The sequence below is a fragment of the Primulina tabacum genome, chromosome 15, assembly GCF_025594145.1.
Source record: "Primulina tabacum isolate GXHZ01 chromosome 15, ASM2559414v2, whole genome shotgun sequence".
NCBI classification, from domain to species: domain Eukaryota; kingdom Viridiplantae; phylum Streptophyta; class Magnoliopsida; order Lamiales; family Gesneriaceae; genus Primulina; species Primulina tabacum.
The window spans coordinates 4172565-4199781 of NC_134564.1; the positions used below are offsets into that span (position 1 = coordinate 4172565).

At 35.6% G+C, this 27217-nt stretch overlaps 5 protein-coding genes across 9 annotated transcripts; 1 reads left to right on the forward strand and 4 right to left on the reverse strand.

Annotated features, from left to right (window-relative positions):
* Positions 1-221: 221 nt before the first annotated feature.
* LOC142526313 (putative receptor-like protein kinase At2g21480) lies at positions 222-4115 on the reverse strand. Its single transcript, XM_075630609.1, has 2 exons — positions 2919-4115; positions 222-2048 (listed from the first exon to the last, which is right to left on the reverse strand). The coding sequence occupies exons 1-2, from the start codon at positions 3855-3857 to the stop codon at positions 339-341; spliced, it is 2649 nt and encodes an 882-aa protein (XP_075486724.1). The 5' UTR covers positions 3858-4115; the 3' UTR covers positions 222-338.
* Positions 4116-4699: 584 nt separating this feature from the next.
* LOC142526315 (26S proteasome regulatory subunit S10B homolog B-like) lies at positions 4700-7014 on the forward strand. 3 transcript variants are annotated; one of them, XR_012815221.1, is made up of 3 exons: positions 4700-4910; positions 6050-6178; positions 6451-7014. XR_012815221.1 is itself a non-coding variant. In XM_075630612.1 (3 exons), the coding sequence occupies exons 1-3, from the start codon at positions 4808-4810 to the stop codon at positions 6992-6994; spliced, it is 555 nt and encodes a 184-aa protein (XP_075486727.1). In that variant the 5' UTR covers positions 4700-4807; the 3' UTR covers positions 6995-7014. The 3 variants fall into 3 exon arrangements, 1 of the variants encoding a protein (XP_075486727.1); XM_075630612.1 differs by lacking the exon at positions 6050-6178 and having other exon boundaries at positions 6451-6587; positions 6680-7014; XR_012815220.1 differs by having other exon boundaries at positions 4700-6178.
* A 126-nt stretch (positions 7015-7140) lies between these two features.
* Positions 7141-11177, reverse strand: LOC142526314 (bifunctional phosphatase IMPL2, chloroplastic-like). 2 transcript variants are annotated; one of them, XM_075630611.1, is made up of 9 exons: positions 10689-11177; positions 10509-10587; positions 9711-9805; positions 9574-9623; positions 9335-9459; positions 9111-9177; positions 8433-8522; positions 7699-7810; positions 7141-7547 (listed from the first exon to the last, which is right to left on the reverse strand). In XM_075630611.1, exons 1-9 carry the CDS (start codon positions 11050-11052, stop codon positions 7477-7479), a joined length of 1053 nt encoding a protein of 350 aa, XP_075486726.1. In that variant the 5' UTR covers positions 11053-11177; the 3' UTR covers positions 7141-7476. The 2 variants fall into 2 exon arrangements, with proteins under 2 accessions (XP_075486726.1, XP_075486725.1); XM_075630610.1 differs by having other exon boundaries at positions 9293-9459.
* A 1656-nt stretch (positions 11178-12833) lies between these two features.
* LOC142526734 (uncharacterized) lies at positions 12834-16940 on the reverse strand. 2 transcript variants are annotated; one of them, XM_075631293.1, is made up of 5 exons: positions 16774-16940; positions 15472-15897; positions 14505-14533; positions 13417-14402; positions 12834-13116 (listed from the first exon to the last, which is right to left on the reverse strand). In XM_075631293.1, the coding sequence occupies exons 2-4, from the start codon at positions 15800-15802 to the stop codon at positions 13437-13439; spliced, it is 1326 nt and encodes a 441-aa protein (XP_075487408.1). In that variant the 5' UTR covers positions 15803-15897; positions 16774-16940; the 3' UTR covers positions 12834-13116; positions 13417-13436. The 2 variants fall into 2 exon arrangements, with proteins under 2 accessions (XP_075487408.1, XP_075487407.1); XM_075631292.1 differs by having other exon boundaries at positions 12834-14402.
* Positions 16941-19786: 2846 nt separating this feature from the next.
* Positions 19787-21578, reverse strand: LOC142526593 (protein CASPARIAN STRIP INTEGRITY FACTOR 1-like). The gene is made up of 3 exons (XM_075631089.1): positions 21269-21578; positions 20673-20725; positions 19787-20072 (listed from the first exon to the last, which is right to left on the reverse strand). The coding sequence occupies exons 1-3, from the start codon at positions 21345-21347 to the stop codon at positions 19899-19901; spliced, it is 306 nt and encodes a 101-aa protein (XP_075487204.1). The 5' UTR covers positions 21348-21578; the 3' UTR covers positions 19787-19898.
* Between the last annotated feature and the right edge of the window lie 5639 nt (positions 21579-27217).

Here is a 27217-nt window from a genome sequence, read left to right on the forward strand (position 1 = left end):
CATCTACTCCTAATAACTTGGATACGAAGTAATTGGACACGTTTAATAATGGCCAATTATATGGTTAGTTATATGATATGATCCGCGAAACATGGTAAAATGCTCACATAATTAAAAAAAGATTTGACAAAATGTGGAACCACTAATTATAATATTACTTGTAACCAGAGAAAAGAAAATAAGTTTCATAGACATTCAGTAATTATACTATAAAAATTTCCAGTACGTATTGAACAGTGGTGATACACACACCAAAACAGAGAGGTGTGCTTATGGATACACAAGGATGATGCAAGATTTTTTTGCATCAATCCATTTTTTTTTTTTGAACAAGTGATTTAACGGCCATTCAGTGCAGCAAATTGGGCAAACATAGCTGTTCCAGAATGTTCATCGATGACTTGAACTTCAGCAGAGCTTTTTCCAACCTCCGGTGTAGAATTTGACCTGTTATCTGAGGCAGAAACAGCAGGAGGAGTAGGCATAACAATAGGAGGAGAAGCTGGGGTCGAAAAAGACCCGTTTTCTTCGCCATTTTTACCATGTGACCAGTTCTCTTGCAGCTGCAAAGCTGACTCCAAATTCCACAGCACATCCCCCATAGTCGGCCTGTCGACCCCGTATTCCGCCAAGCATTTCTCGGCAGCTTCAGCAAGTTTGTCCATCGACTCGGGATTGATATGACCGACCAATGTTGGATCGATGATCTTCTCTAATAGCCCTTTTCTCTTCCACTGCATCGCCCACTCTGCTAAGTTCACTTGCTCTCTGGGTAAGGAAGGGTCGATGGCGGGACGTGTGCACAACGCCTCCAAGAGGACAACGCCAAATGAGTACACATCTGATTTATCCGTAAGCTGCTGCTTCCGGAAGTACTCGGGGTCCAAGTACCCGAAACTACCCTTCACTGCCGTGCTCACGTGCGTTTGCTCCGTGTTTACGTCCTTAGACAGCCCGAAATCAGCCATCTTGGCGATGAAGTTGTCGTCCAACAAAATATTGGTAGTTTTCACATCGCGGTGAATGATCCCTTGTGCGGCACCGGTGTGAAGGTAATGTAATCCCCTAGCTGCCCCAATACAGATTTCGAGTCTCTGTTTCCATGATATAGGGGGCAAGTTCTTACCGTACAGGTGATCTCTGAATGGTCCATTCGACATGAACTCGTACACGAGAATCATCTCCGAGTTTTCGTCGCAATAACCAATCAACGAGACCAGATGACGATGCCTTAGTTTCGAAAGCATCTGAATCTCAGTCTGGAACTCGTTGAGCCCTTGCTCTGATTGCGGGTTGCCTCGTTTCACCGCGACTTTCGTGCCATCGTCGATCACTCCAAGATAAACATTCCCGAATCCTCCAACGCCTATAATCGCACTGGGATCCCAATTCTTGGTGGCTTCTTGCAACTCATAAAAAGAAAAGTACCTGCCTAAACCAGTAGTAGATGAAAAGAACTGGCTTTTTCGAGACCCTAATGAAGTCTTACTACTCGACATAAAGCTTGTATCCCCTGCATGAACTGGTAACAACCAAGAAGAGAAACTGTTCCTTTTCTGCCAATCTTGAGGTCTTTTTTGCCATTTCACAGCCATTGCACCCAATCCAACGAACGCACCAAACATCATAGCAAATCCAACGGCTGCTACTGTTCCTTTAACTTGGTTATTACCATCTGCCTTTTCCCCATTGACACCAAATTCTCCATCAAGACTTCCAACAGAATTGTTCATCTTCAAGACCTCTAGGCCATTGAGAAGCGCGTTTTTGGTACCGGCATTTTCTCCCATCGGTCCGACTTGAACTGTCAATGGGTCCAAACCCGTGACCATGGATGAGTTTAGGACAAAATCAGCATAATAGGCTGCTGTTAATCCGCCTGCTTCCGTGGATAAATCGAGCCCGGTGATGCTCGGCTTACCATTAATATATACATTAAAGTACAGGTCATTAGGAGATTTGCTCACTATGTCTGCAAAGTGTAGTCGAACGAGATATTGGAACGAAGTATCAATCTTCATTTTCCATGTGATGTTGAAATTGGGAACCTGGATATGGCATTTTTGTTAGATACGTAGAATAACATGAATAATGATAAAGATGCCAAAAAAAAATTATATTTAATCCTACAACAATTATATCGTTAGATTTTGTATTGAATTTTTTATGTTTAAAAATTTAGTTGTTTGTGTAACATTACTCCGTTAACATTGACGTAAAAAAACTAATGCAAAGTTGAAAAAACTTATGTGAGACGGTCTCACGGGTCGTATTTTGTGAGACGGATATCTTATTTGGATCATCTATGAAAAACTATTACTTTTTATGCTAAGAGTATTACTTTTTATTGTGAATATCGGTAGGGTTAAATCGTCTCACAGTTAATAAAGATTCATGAGACCGTCTCACTAGAGACCTACTGTGCAATGTTTGTACTAATTTCTAGAATTTATTCTTCATTCCGAAAATAAAACTAGCTAGCTATCAATACCAAATTTTGAAAAAAAAAATATCTCAAAAACCAATTTTTACCAACATTACATTAGATATATTTAAATATATAATTAAATACATATCTGATTCAACTTTTCTACACCTGCCAAAAATTCCTTATTATTTTATAATATTTAATCAAATATATATATCAAATTTATTATCATTCATGCGTATATCAATTTAATGTTGTTTTATAATATTTGTTAAATAAAAGTTATTAATTATATATGGAATTTTACCATAATCTAACATATGATGTTGAAATTATATTTTAATAAATTTGCATAAAAAATTTAAAGAATATTCATTTGGCAAATTGCTCACGTTTGCAATATTTTTCATTTTTAAACCGTGGTTCGAAATATTTTCCCAACTATTCAAAGAGCAAAATCAGTTCTTGTAAGAAAATCAGCTTCACTCACCTGAACATTGGCGTCGGCCATCTGGGTAGCGGTGGCGTAAACCACCGGCGGTGCTATCAGCGGTGACTCACCCTCAGGATACGTTATCACGCTCGGGTCCACAGATACGTCGCTCCCGACGACTTTCGGCTCTAGGTACGGCTCATCCGAGTCCCATGCTCTTCCTAACGTGTCGTTTTGAGCCGTGATCACGGGGCCGCCGACATTGAGCCGATACACCGTCTGATATGCGTTTTTCATCAGCCCCGAGTAATCGCCCTTGGGAGATACAGCGGTGGCCACATCTCCGATCAATATGTCAGGCGCTGAAACGAACTCGATAGCGTTTATGTAAGCCAAGCCGCCTTGAGAAGGCTCGAAGGTTAAAGAGAAACGCTCCGTGGTTACATTGACGAGGTATTCTCTGAATTCCCACGTTCGATTTTCGGGGAGCTGGAATTCGTGGACCAATACGAGGTTGTTGCTGGTTTTTACTTTGAATTTTGCGTTTTGCAGGTCCTTTTCGTTGTTTGGGACGGGGGCGAAGTGGAGCCGGATCCAATGCCAGCCGGGTCGGGCGACATGGAAAGTGTAGGTGGCTTCGGTCTCGAAGACTTTAGCGGAGAGGTAAATCGGAGAGGGGGCGGTGGGGAAAGCTGTGGCCGGGGCGGAGACTTTGAGATCGAGGCCGTTGTTGGATAAGTAGTTGCTGGTTTCTAAATCGCCGAGGAAAACTCGTTTTCCGGGAAGGGTTGTGGCGGCGGAGCTGCCGCAGTCTAGGAGGTAATTGTCCGGTGGGGTGAACGAGTCTGATTTCGCAGGGGCGTTGATTCTTGCGGCGTGGGTTGAGACGACAGCGTTTGAAACGAATGTTGAAAGAACCAGGAGGATTGCCACGGCGGAATACAGTGGCGAGTGGCGGAGATCGGCGATACACCGCCGTGGATATGCATTTTCCATATCTGCAGCTGCCCTCCTGGGAGGATGAAATTTTGGAAGGATGACTATGGAAGAAATCGGGAGAAAGTTATCGGCATTGTGTTGATTCTGAACCTTTTTTTTATTTTTTTTAATTAACTTTTTAATGTTTTTTTCAGGAAATTAATGTTCAAATCGAAATCATTTTGTGATATCCAATGTTGTCGGATGATTCTGGGGTGGAGGGAGAAGAAGGCTTAGTTTGAGCTTTTGGTGCCTATTCTTGGTTAGCAGATATACGAATGATTCACATATTGTAATGATATTAAAATACTGAAAGAAATTCTCTCAGTATATAAAAACTAACCCATGGTTAATTCATTTTCCTCCTATCTTACATGGATTCTTTTATTAAAAAATTGAACCATGTCTAAAAAGTATAAGAAAATGGAACCAACTACATCATTTATCATATATATAATTAGATAGATCATTATAGATTAACTCGCAAAAATATATGAATCGACATTTTTTTTATCAATACAAACTTTGTTCAGATATTAATCGGAATGATGACATGACATCTAACAAATAAACAATATTTTGATGTCACGTCAACTATATCTGACATTATGTAAAAATCTTTGTGATATAATAATAAAAACACAAAGCCGTTTAAATACTTACATGATCAAAAAACAAATAGATCGACTTACGTAATCAATAGCATCACACATATTCATGATAATTTATCTAATGTTTATTTCTAATTCAACTTAGGTTGGTCAGATTGCATTCTGCTTCTCGTCAGTATTTGGGTCTTGGTCGATTTAACCAATCTTTCATTGGGCCTTCTAATGGGCTTCGTCTAATTTAGGCCCAAATTCCCAAAACTAATCATCAGAAAATAACACCTTACTTGCGCACCAAGCTGAATCGTCTTCAGGAGAAAAGTTTGTATCCCAAAAAAAGGTGGAAAGAAGAGAGCGGCAATGGCAAGCGAGAGCGACGACGGAGGAAGCCGGAAATCGGCGATAGCGGATTACCGGAAGAAGCTTCTTCATCATAAAGAACTCGAAGGCCGCGTTCGATCCGGTTTCGCTCTCTTAAAACTTAATTTGCTGCGTTTTTTTGTAATTTAACATCATTTCGTTTGGGTAGAGCTGATTTTTTTATTGATTTATTTAGTATTTTGCTATTCTGAAATTTTAAGAGGTGCAATCTAATGCTGCAGTGTTAGGGTTTATTTTCAATGACATGATGTGTAAAATATTCAGTAGGTTGGGAAATTACACTTTACACGGAAGCCATGTTGATCGTGATGATAAAAAATATGCTGAATAAAATAATCAGCAAGAACCAAGATAGACTACGTCCACGGAGCTAGCATAAGTTTTTATTACAGTGAGAAAATATTACTAGCATATACAACACTCAATCTCTCAAAGGCTCAATCCCGAGTATAATCGGGAAAATATTTTCTCTATCTCATCCAAGAATAACACTCAATTTTTTTTCTTCTCACTTGAGTTACTCTCTTGAACTTGGGATGCTTAGAAAGCTAGGATGAGATGTCTAGAAAATGAGCAAATGAGCTCTATATATAGCAAACTCTTCAGATTCAAACTTTGCTAGCCACCATATGGACGGTAGTGCGAACATTCGCGTTGGAATGCAATGTGAACATAGGCACAATTTTCTTGACTCCAAAACACATGTCCAAATCTTAACACAGTAAGCTGTAGGTTTTTCCCTTTTGATGCTGCTGAGCTAGATTGAGGATTCTCACTCATTAGTCATGAAACTTAAATATAATTGGGTCTGTAATCGTAGTTCATTTATGTAAATCTCTACCTCCATTGAGATTTTCTTACTACTGTGGCCCACGATTTCATCGGCTTTCCAGGAGCAAGTTTTGTAATTACTAGATCAAAATGTCATATTCACTCAGCAAAAAATTTCTTTAAGTTTTTTCGTTGATTTTAATTGTTGGTTGGGACGTGTGAGTTTGGCTTTGGGTGGGAGGGGTGTTTATCCCATCTGTATTTATCTGGTGCTTCATGCAGTTGGAGTTTCATATATCTCAATTTATGAGAGAAGTACTTAATTACTTATGATAGATCAGATGTTGAACTAGCTTATCTGCGAGTTTGGCCGTATTTTATAAAGTCTCTGTTTGTATTAAAGATTGTTTTAGAAAAACACTTACTAAATGACCATTGTCATTTCTGTAGTACGGGAGAATTTGAGATCTACAAAGAAGGAATATACCCAAACAGAAGATGATTGAAGTCACTCCAGAGTGTCGGGCAGATCATAGGCGAAGTTCTAAGGCCTTTGGACAATGAACGCTGGGTGGGAATGTGGGATCTCTATCTTTTATCTAATTTTTTGGAAACGATTGCTGCTTTCAAATTTTATTCTCATAGCCCAATGCCATTCTATCTTCTTGATGTTTTTCACCCATTTGTTGGTGCTGTAACGACTGAATTCTTTGTTAACGATTGCGAATGGTTCTTATTTCAGAGTTTGCTCTGGAATTCAACCGATTCTTTTTATTATCAGGATTGTTTGGCCTTTTTTTTGTTATTTTCTTATTTGGACTACTCATAGACATTGTTTGTTATCCATTCAGTTATAGTGAAAGCCAGCAGCGGACCAAGGTATGTGGTGGGCTGCCGCAATAAGGTTGATAGAGAGAAACTTACTGCAGGCACGAGGGTTGTTCTTGATATGACCACGCTCACAATCATGCGAGCGCTTCCTCGTGAGGTCCATGGACGTGCTCTATGCAAGTGCTTGTTTTTGGCTGGCTGCAGGCTATGTTTCAGGTTGATTAGTCGACTCGACTTTGTGTGGCTCAGGTTGATCCTGGAAATGTGAGTTATTCTGTTGTGGGTGGTCTTTCAGATCAAATCCGAGAACGAAGAGAATCTATAGAATTACCTTTAATGAACCCTGAACTATTTCTGAGGGTTGGCATTAAACCTCCAAAGGCAACTAACTACCTGTTGACTGTTGTGACGCTGTGGATGACTTTCATGTTTATTTGGATTTTGAGTTCGTCCATCACATGGATAATTATAGGGTGTACTTCTATATGGACCTCCTGGAACTGGAAAGACATTGTTGGCCAGAGCATTGAAATTAATGTTCAATGCGTGTGCATATTTTTCTAGTATTAATAAAGGTTGTCCGCATTCACAAAAGATTCTGGTATCTCGCAATGGATGTTTCTCTCTTCAAACCATCAACCAATAACAAAAATTTAGAGAATGTAGCTTGCATGGATACGGAGATAAAATTTATCTATCACAATACAACGTTCGAAACATATGTTTCTAATATATAACAAAATAGCTGTCTCTTTTCAAAAACAAAAACCAAACAAAATATCTGACTATCGACTAATTAAACAGTTGGATAAATAATAAAACACAGTCACAATTTTTTAGAATTTTTTTAGAAATAAGGGTCTAAGCTTTATTCCTGTTGGCTGTTGTCCTGTTGTCGTTCCTACTCCCATGTTTCTATCACTGGGTGTTGAACCACGGTGATATTTTCTAAATTGCAGCGACTAAGCAAGCTGAGTTTCTCGTCCCAAACAACTTTAATCAACAGGAAATTAAATAATATCCAATGAGCAGAGGCAATGCCCCCATTAGTGCCACTGTAGAACGTCCAGAGATTCTTGATGAACCTTTTTATCCCCTGCTGCCACTACATTAAAACCTGCCAAAAAATGGATGGTACACGTGATAGAACTACAGATCTTATAGCACGATTGAGTACTATTATAAATAAATCATACATTGTCCCCAGATTTAAATAGTTGCAAAATCAGATTATGAACAAAAGCAGTTGAATCCACATGACTACATACTCGTGGCATGTGAGTTTGCAGAAGCTTCCCAGTGAAGTTGATTGCCTTTCCAATCAGTTATAACTCCACCAGCACCTTCAATCACAGGTATCAGGGGAAGGAAATCGTATGGCTGGAAAAAAAGAAGCTCAATATCAAGTAGTCTGTCCATGTTACAAACTATAAATTCTACCGGCAGTTTAGCTTTCATCACAAGTATACGCACAAGGCAATATAGCTAAGGAACCGTAATATTTAGTATTTGCAGTAGATGACTGAAGAGAAGGGATAGAGAACCATAAGCATAACTGAGGCAAAATTGCATTTTTTCCATATCTAGCTATAAGAGGTTGCCGTTTTATCCTTGCAATCCACTCTTTTATCTAATGATAATTTCATAATTAATCTTGAACCGACACATTTTGATCCTGTTAACTGTGTATTATTAATTCAAAAGATAATCTTTTTCCGATTCTTAAAGAGCTAATTTGTTTGTTAAATGTCTCCAATTGGCCTAAAACTAAAGTTTGAAACTTGAAACAGAGTATGTGAATCCAGTTTTGGGAAAATTCAAACCTTGCCATCTAAAACTCCAAATTGAATTTTAAAAAAGGGTTAGCTTGTGATTAAGGATATATTGATCCTGTTTTTCCAAAATTTAAATAAGATGTGTGAATTCCAAAAGGACCCAATGGTTGAAGGCATAATTGAATATATCTACGAAAATATGATAGAATTTAGATTATAAAACGTACCTTGAGACCCGACTCTATCACTAAATCTACGTAACCTGAGGATAACAAGGCATAGGCATAACAATCACAGCCATATAGAGGCACTTTCACCTGTAAAACATAAACACACAAACTGAACAACAGAACTAAAAGCACAACTTCGTCAATATAAAGTAACAAAAGTAAATTTGAACTCGGGATTCCGAACAGATAAAAACTACTAAAAAGAACATGTTACGATAGGAATATGACAGAGCCACGAGTACCAAAAGGAACACTGGAGTAAAATTCAGATCAAAATAAAGTTTTTCACTTCTTCAACAGTGAATTGATAAATATAATCTGAGAAAGGGTCTTCAAAGAATGCAACTTCGTCGACAAGAAATTTGGAGATCCCAGAAATCTGAGAGGTCAGCCGAGTCCAAGAAACCAAAACTAACGGACATGGAAAAACGGACCACTGGATGTGTGGATGCAAAAATCATTGAAACAGATTGCCACAATTCTTTGATTGTGTTTTGAAGTTTGTCAGTGTGTGTTTTTGGACACATAATCGCGTGAATCTACGAGAATAAATGATGTAACAGACTATTCATGACAACTCGGAATCAATAAAACAGTGCATGTGATTCTTTTTTGCCATAATCTTAAGCAAAAGGGCTAGATATGTCCAAACCATAGCCAGCTAAAAGGACAGACCTTACTCCTTACTCGAGTAAAGGCCACTTCAGCATCTCCACTGAATAAATGTGGGCTAGTTGTGTACCTGATAATGAGTAAGAAATGTTACGCAACAAAAAAACAGGTCGGTTAGAATAATAAATACCAGAGTCATATATGTTTTAACTTGAGCTCTCATGAAATCTTCAATTATGAAATACTTTAGCGAATAAAGATCAGTTAAGGAAAAAGGATGGACAGACAAGTAGGCCTTTGAGAGCTGTAAACAGTTGCGAGTGGAGATTTCCTGCCCATTCAAAGTAGATTTCCTTCCTCTTAAGCCAATCCATCTCTCTCTCAGAACGGGTTGGTCAATAATGCCGAGGATCTGATAAGGAAAAATAATATTTCAAAACACAAAGCAACAACCACTGGGGAAATTTCTAATTGGAAAGACCATGCAAAGCCTTCCTGAATGAAACAGCTATCTTGGGATCCTTACCGGTCTACCTTCATGGAGTAGAGCAATTAAAGTTCCAAATAAGGGTTTACCTATAAAATAATTAATAAGAAAAATCAATCAGCTGATGAGCAAAACTTCTTCAATCCAAGAGCGACAAAGACCATAGAAATTGATACCAGTTATAAAACTTTTTGTTCCATCTATCGGATCCAAAACCCAAACATAGTCCGCAACCTCTTCTTTGCACCTCCATCCTTTCTCCTCTCCATATCTGAAAATCAGAACCATTTGTCCTTTTTTTTCTAAGAAACTAAACCAGCCAGCTTAAATTTTATGAAAACAGAAAGGTTCTGGGTATATTGACCATTATTTTGATAAAAAGGCAGTGAAATTTGAACATATATATTTTTAAAATAAAATTAGTGCATAAATTTCACTCCCTTGATATATCACAAGGTCGCCAAATTTCAAGGGCCAATTTAGCAGCACTATATATAAGGGGGAAAGAATCTTATATTTATTTGAACTTAAATGTAAGGAATTCTGAAATCTTGGAATGTGATTACAAAAGGAAGGGATGCTTGAGAACGTGTAGCTCATTGGACCAACTTCGTAAGATGATAGGAAGAATCCATCCATAGTTTCGTGCGACTCCAGGATTCCTTAAAGATTCAGTTATTTAGATTTCAGCAGGCTATCGTGCAATGCAATATTGCAGCAGGTGTCAAGCTATTAAACTTTAACATATTCGGATCATGATTGAAGTCGAGGTCCGATTAAACACGTTAAGCCAGGAAATTAAAGGAGACACAATGAATAGCAGGTAAAAAAAGAAGAGAAAACTTGATACGAAGTTATTGTTGACAGTTTAACTAACTTGGAGGTAGAACCCGAATGTTTACTCAGAATGATGATTACCGAAAATCTAATAAATGTAATCTCATCCAAGCCAAACAGCCAGCCCAGAAACTCACATTGCATGAGAAGGAAATTTCTCTTGAATAATTTGAACCATAGACTCCTCTGCAGCTTGATCAGCAATCGTCACAGGACCTAATTTACAAGTTATCAATCACTTAGAAAACACAGACCACAGGAACTTCGATTGATCAAAACTTAACACCACCATTCAAAAACAAAAAAAAAAAACTTACTCAAATCCTCTTTGTCCAGAATGTCAAAGCTTTTCCGAAAATATTTGCGGATGACATCCCCTGCGGCGTCAGCAAGCTGATTGCCGACGTCAGCGAAGCGATCCAGGTCAAAACTGTCGAATTCAATACCCGCACTCTGAACGCCATAACTATGATTCCTACAAACATAGGAATCAACGGAAACAGCATCAAATGACGACATTTTACTTGAATTCACCCCAATCGAGCCAAAATTTAGGGAAAAATCACGACGAGAGACCAGAAATTGCGGAAATGCGCGAAGGGTGAAGGTATTATTGTTTGCAGAATGGTGTAAAGAGAGTAAATTAGAGTACGAGAGCATTTGAAGAAGATGAGTGTGCATTGAGGGGTTTATATAGTTGCGTAGCGATAATGGGGTTCTGATCTCACGCACGAACACGCTGAGTGTGTGTGACGTAAGATTCTGCGTGGAGGTGGGGAAAAAGGCAGCGATGTAATTAGTGCAAATTGAACTAATAAAAGAAATTGAAAGATTGATAAATTAAATTCAAAGTTTAAACCAATCAGAAAGTGATTCAGAAATTAGAATCCAATGTTTGGATCGAACTGGAAATTAAATACACGAATTTATAATTTTAAATCTCTTCCTCAAAATCTATACTCTTCTAATGTCAAAAACTTGTGTGAGACGATCTCACCGGTCGCATTTTATAAGACGATCTATGATTTGGGTCATCTATGAAAAAATATTATTTTTTTATGCTAAAAATATTAATTTTTATTGTAAATGTCGGTAGAATTGACTCATCTCATAGATAAAGATTCATGAGACCGTCCCACAAGAGACCTTCTCCATTCAAATTTGTTCGAGTAAAACAATTTGGCAATTGATTTTAAATCTATAAAATATATATTTTTGAATCATTTTAATGGATTTTAAATTCTTTATAACATTAAAGTTTTTTAAAATTTTCCACGCATGATTTCTCAGATACAAAAACAATCTTATATAATATTTGGATGGAATGGTTTAGATTGCCAGAGAATTGCAATCAAATGATATTTCAAATGATTAGATTGAAGAGTGAATTTGAATTGAACCAAAATAATATGTGTCGAGAGTTTGTTTTGTTGGAGAAGTTAATGAATTCAAAACATATTTTAAAAAAAAATTCCTTAAAAAAGATATTGTTTTGTTGCAAAATATGTTAGAAGTTGATTCTCTTTAAAAACAAAAACAAAACCACTTTTCAATGTTTATCCAAACATCAAAATCTTTTTTTTTAATAAAATCATTTTAAAAAACTTGACTTATTTAAATGTGTTTTTTAAGATACAACTTCTATATCTAAACAAGCTCATCGACAACACAAAAGACTTCGAATCATTCATTGGCTGAAATAGATACAAAAGATTTGATACGTGAGTTTTAAACTAAAAACCATATAATAAAATCCTTCAACTTCAAACTTAGTATTTTAAATCCTTAATTCTATAAGTTATTTAAATCCAATCTTCAAAATTCATTCCTTCAACTAAAAAGAGAAATCGAAAGATAGGAATGTAATTGGAGAAGGCATGATGCAACCAGGTAGTGACAAAATACAAGTTGTTTTTAGGGGTTTCTTCCACTTTGGCTTGCTTTCATGATCTGCTTCTGCTTTCCGATACTTTATCGTCTAATAATGCTTGGGAAAGATAGCGATGTAATCAGAGAAGGCATGATGCAACCAGGTACTTAGTGACAAAATACAAGTTGTTTTTAGGGGTTTTCTTCCACTTCGGCTTGCTTTCATAATCTGCTTCTGCTTTCCGATGCTTTATCGCCTGATGATGCTTCGTGCAAGTGCCATTACAGTGTGTAGCTTTTCAGTTTAGTGCGTCTCTTTTGCAGAGTCACACCCACACGTAACTCCCTCCTCATTTGGGGCCAAACAAAATCATCATTCACGTGAACCCAACACTTGGAATTAACCACAATTGACTTGATGTGTTGCTATTTTACTGATATCAGACAACTCAAGTTCTGAATTTAAAAGCAACTCCATTAAAAAAAATTGATCTTTCACATGCACCAATGACAATTCATTATTGTTCTTTCATGGAGGCCTATAATGGCCCAGTCCCAGGTCTTGAGCAGGCCCATAGACGACTAAATGCAGCTCAATCTGAAGTGTAACCTTGCATTTCCAGCTTAAACAAGAAGTTTGTATCACAACAGAACAAATTAGTCACTCTCATACTAAAAATCTCCCTCTTCCTATATAATTATATAAGGAATTTAACTTCATTCAGTATTATCCCCATTCTTTACAGTATATTTCTGCAGCAGCTATCCTATGAAGGTCTTCTCAAATGAAGTGACGACCCCTGCCTGGTTTCTCCTTCATGTACATAACCCAATACCGATACAATGGAGGAGGGGAATCAAACCGACGGATCGAGGCTACAAAAACACCGCAACCCAGATATATCAAGACTGGAATATAAATCTTCATTACAAACAATACATCAAAGTAGCAAGAGATCAGAGGCAGACCAGAGATTCATGTTGTTGAAGGTGAGGCAGGACGAAGGTCGACACAATGGATTTCGAGGGGGAAAACTACCAATTTAAACAACTAAAAATGAAATTATAAATTTTTTGGCAGAGGGGCGATTACCCAACTTGGTCCCGCCTCCAGTAGTGATGTGCGAATACGAGAATCTAAATATTTAGTTCCTTAGAGATAGGATGGACACTCACTCTTAATCCATAAAGAAGGCTCAGTTCTTGATGGATTGATTTTCAGACATCGATCTTCCCCAGAAAAAAACCTTTTTTCGAGTAGATTGATTTTCAGACATGAATCGAGGGATCTTGAAGTTGAATGAGAAAGGTCGCCTGAGAAAAGGCTTTCCTTGTGAGCTCTTCATGCTCGAACTTGAGCTCATCTTGGGACTCCTTCCTTCAACTTCACTATTTCTATGCCGATCAAATATAAAATTACGGTTGAGATCACTGTCGACAACAAGTTTTTTCAAACGCTTTCTAGCCTTTGAACCTAGTTCAGCTTTCAATGCCTTTTCAGACATCTTCATGACACGTTTCTCCCCGAAAATACACACTGGGCAATCTGGGTCATATTTGTTGATTTCAGGAGTCATATTTTCCAGGCATTCAGAATGGTAAACATGTCCACAAGTTAATACAGAAACAACAGCTAGTTCGTTGGAGGATATATGGCTGCTCCACCGAAATGAAGATCTCTCGGTTAAAAGTTTCGAACAAACACCACAAGTTTGGAGATCCAAAGAAGGAGATCCTGAATGCCCAACAGAACGGGTATTTTTGTCTCGACCGAATCCTGAGGTTTCACTATCAAAAGACAACCTTTCTTTCCGATTAGTCATGAGCTCAGAGAAGCCAGGGATTGACCAACTGTCGGATGACCCGCCATTAGAGCCCCGGTTCGAATCATTACCCCAAGCAGGGGGAATAAAAGAAGATGCCTCTTCTGAAATTGAGAATGTTGGTGATTTGTATTCTGGAATTCGGCTATCAGATACTTGGCGTAATAGCAGACGTCCAGGAGAACGGTTATGCCATCTGGAAGGAGTCAAGTTCGGAGGAACAACATGACCTTGGGAAGACAAAGGAGATGTTGAAAGAGATGAGACGGAAGGTGCCGCAGGAGAGAACTTAATAGGTGATGTACATGAAATAGATGGGGATTCTGTTGGCTCCTTCACCTGAATAGTGAACAAGCGGAATGGAAACAAAGTCAAGCTTCAAAAAAGTACATGGATCGACTTTTAAAAAAAAAACTAACTTCATCAATACTCCCCACATACCTCCACCAGACCACGTGAGATAGCTTGATCTACAAAAAGAATCGAAATACAGAATGAAAGTAAATACCAATCTCATCTTAGCAACAATGATGAATAGGAAAAGAGCAACATGAAACTGAACACCCACTATTTTTCTACTCAAATGCTACCAAAATGAGAGCTGATATTTAATAGAAAAGGCAGATAACACTTGAACTAAAATTTACTACATAATCGTCAAAACCCACAAAATTTAAGAGAAACAGAAAGCACTGATGGCAGATTTTTAACTAAAGCGGGTTAAATAAGACACTCTAAAGCCAAATATCTTCATCATTGGGTTGTGTTTCTCAAAAAGAGAGTGATCTAAGGGATTTACATTCCTTGATCAATAAAATAACTGTGCATAAAGATGTTGTTTCTCAACCAAACAATACGCACCAAGTGAGGATAAAGCACTCTAATCTCAAATTCTATGCGAATTGGTCTCCTCTTAAACAAATATGTCATCCTAAATAATTTAACTTCAAGTTCTACACTGGCATATCAAACTTTTCAAGCCTCCAGCATCCCTCCATGTCTCTCTCTCTCTCACACACACACTCTCCTCTACATCCTAATATGCTGCATGACAACTTCTCCGACTTTTCGATATGTGCATGTATACTTTGAGCCATCAGAAGTATAGGAAATACGACCGATCACATTATGATCGACAATCGACATGAGTGAGGTCCACCATGAATTTAAATTACAGGCCCGTTAATGATAAGTGCCCTCGTGTCAGATAGTAGAAAATTTCTTTCCCAGGCTGATTTTAGAAAATTCCCAAACAAATCCAACACCAACAAAATCAGGAAACTTTACTGTCCATTCCTAAATTGTTACTATTTGCACACCTAAGTACTCTTGAGAAACATGAGGTAGTTTACAAGCAACTACACCGCTGAAAAGAATGAAGACATAAGAAATCCATAGAGTTACTTACCAGAAGATGGAAACCTTAAAACCACGGTATTTCCTCCAGTAACTGCGGGGTGGTTTTGCCACGCAGGTGATCGAAAACTATCCAACGGACTGCCCTCATCAGAAGCAAATGCAGTTTCGACAGGTGTACCAGATTTGACATCCACTCGACTGTTTCCACCACCTCCACCATGTAAACAATTCGCAGGTATCTCTTCCCCAGCCACCCGTCCACGATTATCACGTCGAAAACTCCAGGATGGTGAATAGCGAGCATGCCTCTGCACAGTTTCACTTGAAGGTCCATTCGTTATAGTTCTACTCTTAGCTGCAACACAACAAACTGCCCCCATTCTTCCTCAGTCACACGCCAAGGACTCGATAACTTATGGTTAACGGACCCCTTTCACATCAATCATCTCACAAAAAAGAACACAACTTAAGTTACCTGCAATTGTAAAGTTATGGTAAACCATCATCCATGCAGTGATTCAATGAGAACCCCTCACTTCATATATGTTAACAACAAAATTTAACATTTATCAATCTGTCTGATTTCTAAATCATTGAACAGCAATTATCACTCCACAAGTCTACAATTTCAAAGGTTTCATCTCATCAGTTAAATAGACAATAAATAACTGAATGATATCGACAATCACCTTCACCATCTTACTACTACACTGCAAGTAAATTAATTTACAATAATCTTTAAATAATCCAAACAGAAATAAATTCTTAGCACAAGAATGTAAGTACCCACAAACAGGATTTGACATAATCTAAATCAAGAATAATCGCACTATTAATTTTGCAAACTGCCCACACCTACTCGGAGTAAGGAATTTCCCGAGTTCCAGATCTCCTATCAATTCGAATCTATGCAAAATCTCTTGAAAATCATATAAAACAGCTCGCTCAACTCTTTTGCAGCTAAAATTCTTCATAACATTCACATAAAGTAACAAGAATATTCACCGTTAAATGAATACCTTAATCAATAGACTTTACAAAGTCATGACAAACAAAATTGAACACTCGATTCAAAAGTGACTCTATATTTGAAGGAGAATACAGGTAAAAAAAACTAAAAACACGAAGGGTCTGACAACACAGAGGTCAACATAGATCCGAAATTCGGGCCTAAACAGCTGAAAGTCACAGTCCAAACATTTGGCATCAATCTAAACACCTCTGATCCAAAAAAAATTGCACTATCATCTGACAATCATATTTTCACGAAATAAAACACGATGCAATCCATCTAATCGCAAAAATAGCAATTATACATCGAACATCCAAATAAAAAACATAAGCAACTTACCGAAGATCGGTCAAAATTGTCTCACCGCTTCCAAACCCTAGAAAAATAGCAGAGAGAGTATACGTGTTAAGACTTTGGAGTGCGTGAACGCTTGTTTAATTTATGGAGTCTATGTATAAATATTTGTATGCAATTGAAATATATACATACAATGTGTACGTACAGAGTGAAAAGGGGTATGTTTCTTTCGACTGCAGTACTAGTTTTCCATAAAGAGGGAGATGACGGTTGATTTGACGACGTTGGTTGTTTACCGTCTACATTTTCAAACGGTGGTGGGCCTCAAATTCTAACGGCGTCAATAAGAAACGTTTGGTTAAACTAAATTAATTATTAATGTATTTTTAAAAATTAAAAAAGTGTTTCCATTGATTTAGTTATTATTTTCCCTTTCATTTTATATTTATTAAATTTCGAACGATTGATCTTTTGTAAAAAAAATTTGTAAAGTATTTGATTAAATTATTAATAACTGGATTTCTTTTATTTTTAAGATTCTTTATAAGTTCGCACGTTTTAACATTATAAAGTGAGAGATTATTTGAATTTATTTATTTAATTTCGTATGAAGCATATAAAAACGATTTGTTTTAGTTATTTCATTTATTTACTTATTATTTTATTTATTTTGATTATTATTAAATTGGGATGCTTTTATTATTTATTTAAAATCGGTTCTAATCAATATCGTTCTCTTGATGAAAAGAGTTACGTCAATGTACCATTAACACAAACATTATGTGAGACGGTCTCACAAGTCAATTTTATAAAACGAATATTCTATATTGGTCGCACATGAAATATTATTATTTTTTATTGTAAATGAAACTATCTAACAAAAGACATACTTCGTATTAATAAGATGGTAGAAGAAAATACGTTTTATGAATATTTTGATTGCAGTGGTTGGTTTGTTGCGCATGCAAATTTGGAAATGAAACAAGCCCACAAAATAAAACCTTTTTCCTATATTGATATGTATTATGTAAACCTCATAACTAAAATAATAATCTTGATATTTGATATCTCATGAATGGAGCCATCGAGATCATGATCAAACCAGACTTTGGACCCTCGGTCCATTCTTAATCAAGGTAGGTGGTCATGACAAGCCCAAATACTCTCATATAAATATCAAGTTTGAGTGTCCATTTCAGGCATTTATTATATTAGTTTTCAGCAGCACCCTTAACTCCTATCTCATTTTATTCATAGTATTTGACTTGAGCGTAGAAGCGGTTACGTCGGGACATCCTCCCAACGCTCTTCTAACGGCCTCTTTCATGATTTCAGGCCTAGAGTGAATTCGAAATCTGTATTCGAACTAGCATCACCTATTGAAAACGAATCTTATATTTCTAGTGAATATCAATATCTATTACAAACGTAATCAAATTTTGATGCCTCGCTTTATGCGCATAATGTCTAAAATTAGCATATAGAGTGACCTGTTGGATACGTATATAGTGGACCGACGCACCTTTGCTCCAAATATGTTCATATGTGGAAGCAGTGGAATTCGTACGGGGTACGCGGCGTGGCTCCCATTCGATTCACATCGCGGAGATAAATTAAATTTAATGTTTTTTTTACGATATAATTTACTTTAAAATTTACGGGATGAAATATTTAATATTTATATAGTTATATAGCTACTAATCGGATTTATAATTTCGTAATCATTTTTCTAAAATTTTATTATAGTGATACTATATGCTTTATTTTCCTATATTTTTTTAAGTTTAGAGTAATTTATTTATGCGTATAAACTAAACAAAATATTGAAATACTTATTAAGAATAAAAATCGTAGTCCAAGTATTGGAAGTCCACGGTTTGTTGGAAAGCTATCAGCATCACTCTTCCTACTCCACACATTCCATTTCTAGGGTTAGGGTTTTGTTAGGCCAGATTTGACCTATACGTCATCGAAAATTGAGCCCAATTTAGGAGACAAATATAAAATATTATTTATGTGGTCAACAACAGAAGTTTAAAAACAAAATTTGTCTTGGGAGCCTGTGAATTTTCCACTTAAAAAAAGGTTTGCGGATTTCGGTCGTCGTTGACCGTTAACGACGATTTTTTTAAAATCGTCTATAATTATGCTACGGTTTTTCAAAAATCTCCGCTATAATATAATTTCCAAACACCGTGGTTAATTTAATTATTTTTAAAATAATATTTTTGAAATTATAATATTTGAATTTTAAAGGATGAATACATTTTTTTATATTTTTAATTGTATGCATCAATATGTTTTTTTTCCTGAAATTTTTTATAATGTTTTTGAATATTTATCAAACAAAATAAATTAAATTAAATTGTTCTAAAAAAAACATTAAACTCAGCAAACTAATATACATCTGCGTTGGCTAGTAGCTTTGTATAATTTATCATGAATAAAGGTTACAAGTTTTAATGTTAAAAAAATTAATTTTTGTCTTTTTTTGTCTCTAATTAATTTCATATCTATTTAAATTTTCTAAATTCTTGTTGGCCATTAATTATTTGGCTTCAAAATTTGGATAATTCTATCCCATTAATTCAAAATTTGGATTATTCTATCATGCCCATCATATTCACAATAAAAAGTAATATTCATAACATAAAAAATAGTATTTTTTCATGAATGACTCAAATAAGAGAGCCGTCTCACAAATTTGGATCATTCTCACAAATAAGACCGTCTCACACAAGTTTTTGTCTATTTTTAAATGGGAAACTTAAAAGTTTGAAACCCTTAAATTTAATGCATATTAAATTGTTCATTATTGCAAGGAGGTTGACACATTAAATCACTATGGAGTCAACAACCCATAATTAAAGTTTGAAAAAAAATTGGTTAATGCAAATTACATATTGGTTAGAGTTGTAATTATTATTTCCCTTTTATTGTATGTCTCTACATTATATTTTCTCCCACCCAAATATAAAGATTGTATTTCTTTTTAATTTCATTCTTTCCAAATATATAGTCCAATATCTATATTTTTTTATTTCTTTTCAAGACGCAACATGGACCTAATTTATATAAAATACTTAAAATAAAAATGAGTTACAAATATTATTTATAACACACAAAAACTCAGCATATTAAATATATTACTATATATTTAATATATATTATATGATGAGTTTAATATTAAAAGGGGGTGATTTATATAAATAATGACGATTATGGGGAATGAGTTTGAAAGGAGGCTTGACGAGTGCGGGAGCCGGATCGTATATGCCATAGTCGTTTGTTTTCACTTTAAGAATTCTCTCTTTGCGTAGTTGCCCCCATGATTTCATTTCCTGCCAATAAATTAAAAAATAAAAAAAATTATAAAAAGTAAATAAATATATATATTAATAATAAAGGTATAAAAACATATATATAGTAATAGATAATGGGTTAGTGGGTAGCCACTCGAATTAACGTTTGATCCCAAAGTGTAAAAAAAACAAAGGATTTTCCAACGTAGGGGCAATCGTGAGCAAAAAGAGCAGGTTACCTCGTAGCAGTACTGCGGACACTGAATTTTGGTTGGGAAACTATACAAAAGTTTTAATTATTTTTTCCAACTAAGAAACTTTAGGAAGTCCACCTTGCTTATTTTTTCAACTACACGATGATGATCAGAGTTTTTTTCACTATAATCTGAATCAGGTATGTCACTAGAATTTTATGTCACCGCATCATAAATATGGTAACGGATCCCTTACTTTTTTTTATATATTTTTGAATTGGAGACCCGATATCTCGTCCCAAATTTGAGACGTTAACATGCGATGTGCTAACAAGGCATTTTCCGTCATTGTTTGGTAGAGATTCTGAGGTTATTATCCATTTGATGAAGAAGACATAGACACCAAGTTTGATTACGTAAAGTAAATCTACCAGTGTCATAGTACCTCATCATCTGTCGTGCTCACTTTCTTCGACTCCCCTGATTTACGCAGTCGCCCTGCATGAAAAAAATTCACTTAATTTGGATAAAACTTGCGAAGCAACGGAAGAAGTCCGTCAACCTGGAGAAACATATTGTATTAGATGCTCAGAAGATGTTTATGAGTATTTTGTGGCGCCCGAACGTCTAACATATCAAAATTATATATATAGATGATACCCGTGCCAACCATGATCATTGATAATTAGTACTTCAGTGGTGCTGTATCAGATTCAAGCCATATCAAATTATATGGTTAAAAATTTCAAAACCAGTGACACAATTACATCCCGAAAAATGTCCTATCGACATATGTATTTACACACACATACATATAACCAACTTCATGCGAACTGCTTGTGTGAATGAAGTTTATTTCCGCGGCCTATGCGTGGCGAATATCGATTTGTAGAACAAAATTTAACAGGAAAGTTCAAAAAACGTTTAATATTTTGCTGCATGTTAGTGAAAATACATGAAAGATTATTATCGTATATCTCGGTCTCTTCTTTAACAATAAATAAGCTAATTTCTTGAGCAGTTACTGTAATAAAATCGTACCTGCTAACGAAGTCGAAAAGAGAGCTGCAGATAGAAGGAGGAGGAGGAGGCTGATTTTCTTGATAAGAATGATTTTCATTTTCTTCTTCACCAAAGGAAAAGATTCCTCCAAAGATTTTAGAAGGGTAGCTCAGTACTGTAAAAAAGAAAGAAATTGGATTCTTTCTATTATGTAGCACTAGAAAAGCTTATGTTGTTTGCAACTAAACAACAATATTTTTCAATGTGACAGGCCACGATCATTTACCTGTAGGGAGAAGTTTATATATTGATCTAAAAGTGGACAATTATTAGATATTACGAAAATATAAAATAAGATAATGGGATTTTTTTTCAAGATATTTTGCTATATTGATATAATTAAGTTATTCGTCCCAAGTTTAATTTTTGAATAAGTAATTAAGCGTGTCATCATGTATTGTGAGAACCCAAATTTTTGGGTATCTAATTAATTAAATATAGATATGTATAAGAATTTATTTTCGATTTATAATAAATTCGAAAATATTAAATAATACATGGTATTTGAATTATCGTAATTTTAGTCAATTTATTATCGGTAATCATTGACCAATCTTATTATTTATCAATTTAATATCGGTAATCATTGACTATTCTTATTATTTATTACATATCTTGTATTATTATGGAATATTGTTAACATTTCATTGATTTCTTCGATTCTCTTATATATATATATATATATATATATATAGGAAATTGGCTTCAATTTTCGAGATATTTTTATTACCTTCCAATCGATTTTATGACATTCATACATAGTAAGTTGACCCAAATTACCCATATTTTTTGTTATTTTTTATAATTTTTTTTCCACGATATGATATGATAGGACAACTTATATATATTTAGTACACATTTAATTTTTTAGGTATACTCCATATATTTATATGGACTTTTTTTATCAACTAATTTCCAAAGAAAGAAATTTCAAGTCAATAAATACATGGAAATCGAAATCGGGACATGACATCTATAGTGTACCGTACAGTATAAAAGATTTGATTTATATGTTAACTATCGTCTATAAATGTTAGGAAAGTTAGACGAGATTCAAATTTTAAACCTTTGGGAATATATGGGAAATCTCTGAAGATGGCGTTGTCTATATAATATATGAATTTAAATTTTCAAAATGTAAAGGTGATGGACAATGCTTTATCGTTGTTGGAGCATGCACCAAGTCTAAGTAGTTAGTGGATTAATTCATTAATTAATGAAACACTAATTTTCTATAGAGAAATGTGACTACTCGATCATCATCAAATCATATCAAGAACAGTCCCCTTCAGGATATACAATATTTGATATGGGATTGATTGAACATAGAAATTTTCGTGAGACAGTCTCATGAGTCAATTTTGTAATACAGATATTCTATTTAAGTTATTCATGAAAAAATATCGTTTTTTTTATGTCAAAATATTACTTATTATTGTAAATATAGACACGATCGATCCGTTTCACAGACCGTCTCTCACGATCTACTATTGTTTGAAACACCCAAAAATTTGTCTCTAATTAGCATTGAACTTACATTCATGGTTGACATAAAATTCGAAAATTAATGAACTCATGCTGGATTTTCTAGAAAAGGGATCTGTCCACAAGTCCAATTAAAACCAAAAGAATTAGCTTATGTGAACTCGTGTTTGTTATACAAATTAATGATAGTGAGTACAATAATTAGGCCAAGTAGTTCATAATGGTCCTTTTGGGTAAGTGTTAGATTTAAAAATGAAATAATTTGCTACGGTATGACATTTAAGCTGGATAAACGAGATTATATTGTTTATTTTAATTACAATTAAAATAAAATAAAGAGAAATATATTCAATGAAATTTATAGTAAAGCTATGATAGGAATAATAATAAACAAATACTTAACCAATTAATTGAAGAATAAGTCTCATGTGAGACAGTCTAATGGATTTTTTGTCCGTGAGACGTGCAGAGCCGTACCTTTTATGAGGCCAACCAAGCGGTTGCCTCAGGGCCTAGCCTAATAAGGGGCCCTTTATATACATAAATATATATAGTATATGTTATTTATTCTTTAAATCACTCAAAATCTCAACCCTAATTTTTGTTCTCATTCAACGAAAAAGTTTATGGTCCCCTACTTCTCTATTAAGCTTGAAGGTAAGTAATTTTCTTCATGAATTATGCTTTATTTCTATTTCAAATCTTCTTTATAAATACAAATTTATATTTATATTTGTAGATTAATCTATCAAAGGATACTCATTGAAAATGAAATTTACTTGCGATATGGGCAGTGTAATGTGCTTAGAGATCATATTAATTAAATATATAACTGAAGCACAAATCACATTATTTAAATTCTTTAATGATTTATAATTGAATTATGAGTTTTATATAAATTTAATGTGCGACTTGTGTAATTAATAAGTGAATAGTCTAAAAAAATAAAATAAATTGTGAATAGAGCTTGAATGTGTGGACCGTTGAAAGATGAAATTCATTGTTTTTTGGGATTTTTTTGTCTTTTCATTTTATGGTTTGTTATTTCGACTAAAAGAATTATTTGATTTTGTAATTTCTACATCATAAAGACTAAAAATATAGTTTCTACAAGAATTATCTTCAATCAACGATATCGTAAGATAGACTAAATGAGCCAACTATGTTGTCGATTGAGAAAGAAATAGTATGACAATTGGATTACATAGATTTGATAAATATTTTCGCACCTAGAAAACTACACGAGTAGTATTTATGTAGTTATTTTAAATATTTATTAAGTTGTTATTGATGTAATATATTGGTTTTGATATATTTATGTATTTATTAATGTTGAGGATCGGGTTGAGTTTAGAAGGGGGGGTTGAATAAACTCAATGGCCAACTTATTAAATTCTTTTCGAATGATGTGCTAAAATCATGTTGGAGATTTTAACGATTCTTGTTCAAGTATAAAGACCAGCAGACCACAAGATAATGTGCGAAAAACGATCTGTTGGTTAGTGGGTGAAAAATGATAAAGCCGAAAAGCAGTACATAGCACAAGGTTTGTTTCTGGAAGTTCGAAGATGAATCTTCTACGTCTCCCCTTCTTCTATTTCCAGAAGGTATCACTAAAAGACTTTGGTGAATACAGCACAACAATTGTACACACCCACTTCAATAGGACTTACCCTTCGCCTATCGAAACTCTTAGTTTTACAACTCAACTTCTTGAATGATCATAAGTTCTGGAAAAGACCTCTTTTCTAGTTACAAATTCTTCTATCAATGAAATAATGAAGTGAATAGCTTGAGAAGATATAACGAAAATAGCTAGCACAATATGATCTCAATGATCAAGAGTATGCAATGAAGCGTGTGCTGCTTTTTCAGTGTTGAGCTTTTGGGATGACTGAAAGTTCTAGCGATGCTCAAATGATATTCTTTGATTTAGATTCGTTCCACTTCTCTCTCTTGAAAAGTGCTTCGTCTCCATATATATAGACTTTATCCAACGTTAAAATCTGAACGGCTCTTTTGACTTTTCAGTGGTTCAGCTTTATTGCCGAAAATGGACCCTGCAGAATACATTAAAAGTAATCAGTCGCAGTTCATACCAAAATGGTATACCGTCTTAAATGTTCTTGTATAGCATTTAATGGCATTTAATGAAGCAATAAATGTTGGTATCACGTTAATAGATCAACGGTAATATTTAGAGACTTTGAGATACGCAAGATTCTGTTAGTGTATATTTCGAATTTTGTATCCTTCTAGTTCAGGTTTTAGCTAAGAAATTATTTAAGCAGGTTTTAGCGCGATACAAGTACTTCTGGTTTACAACATCTACTGGTTCTACTGGTTTTGTACTAATCCAACATCTACTGGTTCTACTGATTTTGTACTTAATCCAACATCTACTGGTTTTTCCTTAGCATCTCCACAATAAATTTAATTCTAACAATTTCCCCCTTTGTGGTGATGCCAAAACCTAGATGTTCTGTGTTAGTAAAATAGAGATAAGAACGGATTAGATAATCAAAACAATTTATATCCAGAGAAAATCACATTAAACATAAATATAAAAGAGACACAAAGAAAAATTAGTTTGTTCCAATATCCCTGAAGATGGCTTCATCTGGATTTTGATCCCTTCCAGTTGGTCTGCTGCTACTTGCTCCAGTTCTATCGTCTTCCCCCTTTTTGGCATCATCAAGAAGGACCCTAGCAAGTAATTCATCCATTCTCCCAGATAAGTTGTGAATGCCATTTGTCAGCATCTCCAAATAAGGAGTCTGATTAGAAACTCGATCATTAATAGCAGTGAGCGTTTGAGATTGAGAATCAATCTTGGCATCCATCAGGTCCATGGTGGTGGAGATTGATCAAAACATTTCATCATGCTCGGTGATCCTGGTAAATATATCAGATTGAGCAAGCGCGATTTGACTGGAACTTCTGGATATGGCCTGTCGAAAGACGATGGTCTCAGCATGCATTTTACTCAGAGATTCCGCAGTGTTCTGTATTTCCTTAGAAATGCGTTCTCGGAAGAATTGAGCATCATGAAATTCGGCGGCATTTTCATAAGATATCCGCTTGACTAAGTCTGAAAGATTTACAAGATCCCTTTGGAGAGCATCAATTTGGAATTCTAGATCAAATGGTTCCATAGCTGGGGAAGGAGTCCTTGCTTGCAATCTTTGTCTAATTTCCTCCATTCGAGCAATGCACTCAGGAGACTGCAAAGAAGGAATAGAGAATGGTGAAGCTTCTGCTTGAGTCGTAACAGCTGGTTCTGGTTCAGCAGAAGGTCCTTCTGAAGCAGTAGACTGTTCTATTGGCCCTTCGTCTGGTTGCTGCAAAACAGCAGCAGGTACAGATACAGCTTGTGGCTCAACAACAGAGGGTGAAGTATGCAACAAAATTGCCATATCAGCTTGGTGAGCTTCTGAAAAATGCTCAAGTGCTGGAAGAGACGATGAAGCAGTAGTCATAACAGTAGCACTGGCAGTAGCAGTTGCAGTAGCAGTAGCAGATTCTGGAGAAGGATCAGTAGTAGTAGGAATAGCTTGAAGCAATTCATCTTGTGTTGTTTGGGTCGGCATAATCGATTCGATTACCTCATCAACAGAGGCCAGATCATGTACAGAGATCAGAGATGAAGATTGAGTAGGAACTTCTACTGGTACAGGAGTACTAGAGACCTTGACTTCAGGAGAAGCTTTGGTCGGTTCCTCAACTGTCTGATTCTTCAAAATTGCGGAGACAGAAGTGAGACTGAACTTTGGAGGCCGAGAAAAGGCCTTTTCCTTATCAGCAATTTGTTCAGAAAGAATTGTCAGCTGCTCCGACAAAATTTGAATGACATTCTGGTCATGAAAAGCAGTAGGACTTGCAGAGTCAAAATTTGACTTTAAGGTTTTCAGAACAGTGTCCATCTTCTGCATTTTGAATTTTTCCAGAATGTAATTGCGACGATTTATAGCTTCTATCACATTTCGTGTCCCGGCAGCATCAAAAACCTTTTTCTCATTTTCTACTGTTTGAGCATAAACACCAGTAGTTTTCAAAAATGTGATTGGGTGGTAGACTCGTACCTTAAGCCAATCGTCAAAAAATTTCATATCTTCTCTGGTTGAGATCTCAACTTCTTCCAGATGTAGATTTATTGCTGTTTGGATTGAGGAGGGAGCCACCGGTGATTCAAACAACTCAGTAATCTTACCTTTCCCTTTTCCAGAAGAGGCAGAGACTACTGGTTTAAAAGCAGAAGAACCAGTAGCTGATTCTCGAATGACCAAACTAGAAGTTGGTCTGAAGCTTTGAGCAGGTGAGGGCCCTGATTCAATAGGTTTGGCTTTGGTGGATGAAACAACAGATGGAAAAACTTGGCGGAGAGGAACATTCTCCAGTTCAGAAAGAACCGCTGTTTTCTTGATGCGGATTGTTGTGCGAGGC

Coding starts and splice junctions, on each gene's coding strand:
- LOC142526313 (XM_075630609.1), bottom strand. CDS start 3,857: ATGGAAAATGCATATCCACGGCGGTGTATCGCCGATCTCCGCCACTCG. Junction 2,049..2,918: donor TGGCCGACGCCAATGTTCAG/GTGAGTGAAGCT, acceptor TGCCATATCCAG/GTTCCCAATTTCAACATCAC.
- LOC142526315 (XM_075630612.1), top strand. CDS start 4,808: ATGGCAAGCGAGAGCGACGACGGAGGAAGCCGGAAATCGGCGATAGCG. Junction 4,911..6,450: donor CGAAGGCCGCGTTCGATCCG/GTTTCGCTCTCT, acceptor TTATCCATTCAG/TTATAGTGAAAGCCAGCAGC. Junction 6,588..6,679: donor TGCGAGCGCTTCCTCGTGAG/GTCCATGGACGT, acceptor TGTGTGGCTCAG/GTTGATCCTGGAAATGTGAG.
- LOC142526314 (XM_075630610.1), bottom strand. CDS start 11,052: ATGCACACTCATCTTCTTCAAATGCTCTCGTACTCTAATTTACTCTCT. Junction 9,460..9,573: donor TACTCCATGAAGGTAGACCG/GTAAGGATCCCA, acceptor TTTCCTTATCAG/ATCCTCGGCATTATTGACCA. Junction 9,178..9,292: donor ACTGATCTTTATTCGCTAAA/GTATTTCATAAT, acceptor ACTCATTATCAG/GTACACAACTAGCCCACATT.
- LOC142526734 (XM_075631293.1), bottom strand. CDS start 15,802: ATGGGGGCAGTTTGTTGTGTTGCAGCTAAGAGTAGAACTATAACGAAT. Junction 14,534..15,471: donor TTTAAGGTTTCCATCTTCTG/GTAAGTAACTCT, acceptor TTCTTTTTGTAG/ATCAAGCTATCTCACGTGGT. Junction 14,403..14,504: donor TCTCACGTGGTCTGGTGGAG/GTATGTGGGGAG, acceptor TTCACTATTCAG/GTGAAGGAGCCAACAGAATC.
- LOC142526593 (XM_075631089.1), bottom strand. CDS start 21,347: ATGAAAATCATTCTTATCAAGAAAATCAGCCTCCTCCTCCTCCTTCTA. Junction 20,726..21,268: donor CTTTTCGACTTCGTTAGCAG/GTACGATTTTAT, acceptor TTTTTCATGCAG/GGCGACTGCGTAAATCAGGG. Junction 20,073..20,672: donor TGAGCACGACAGATGATGAG/GTACTATGACAC, acceptor ATTTATTGGCAG/GAAATGAAATCATGGGGGCA.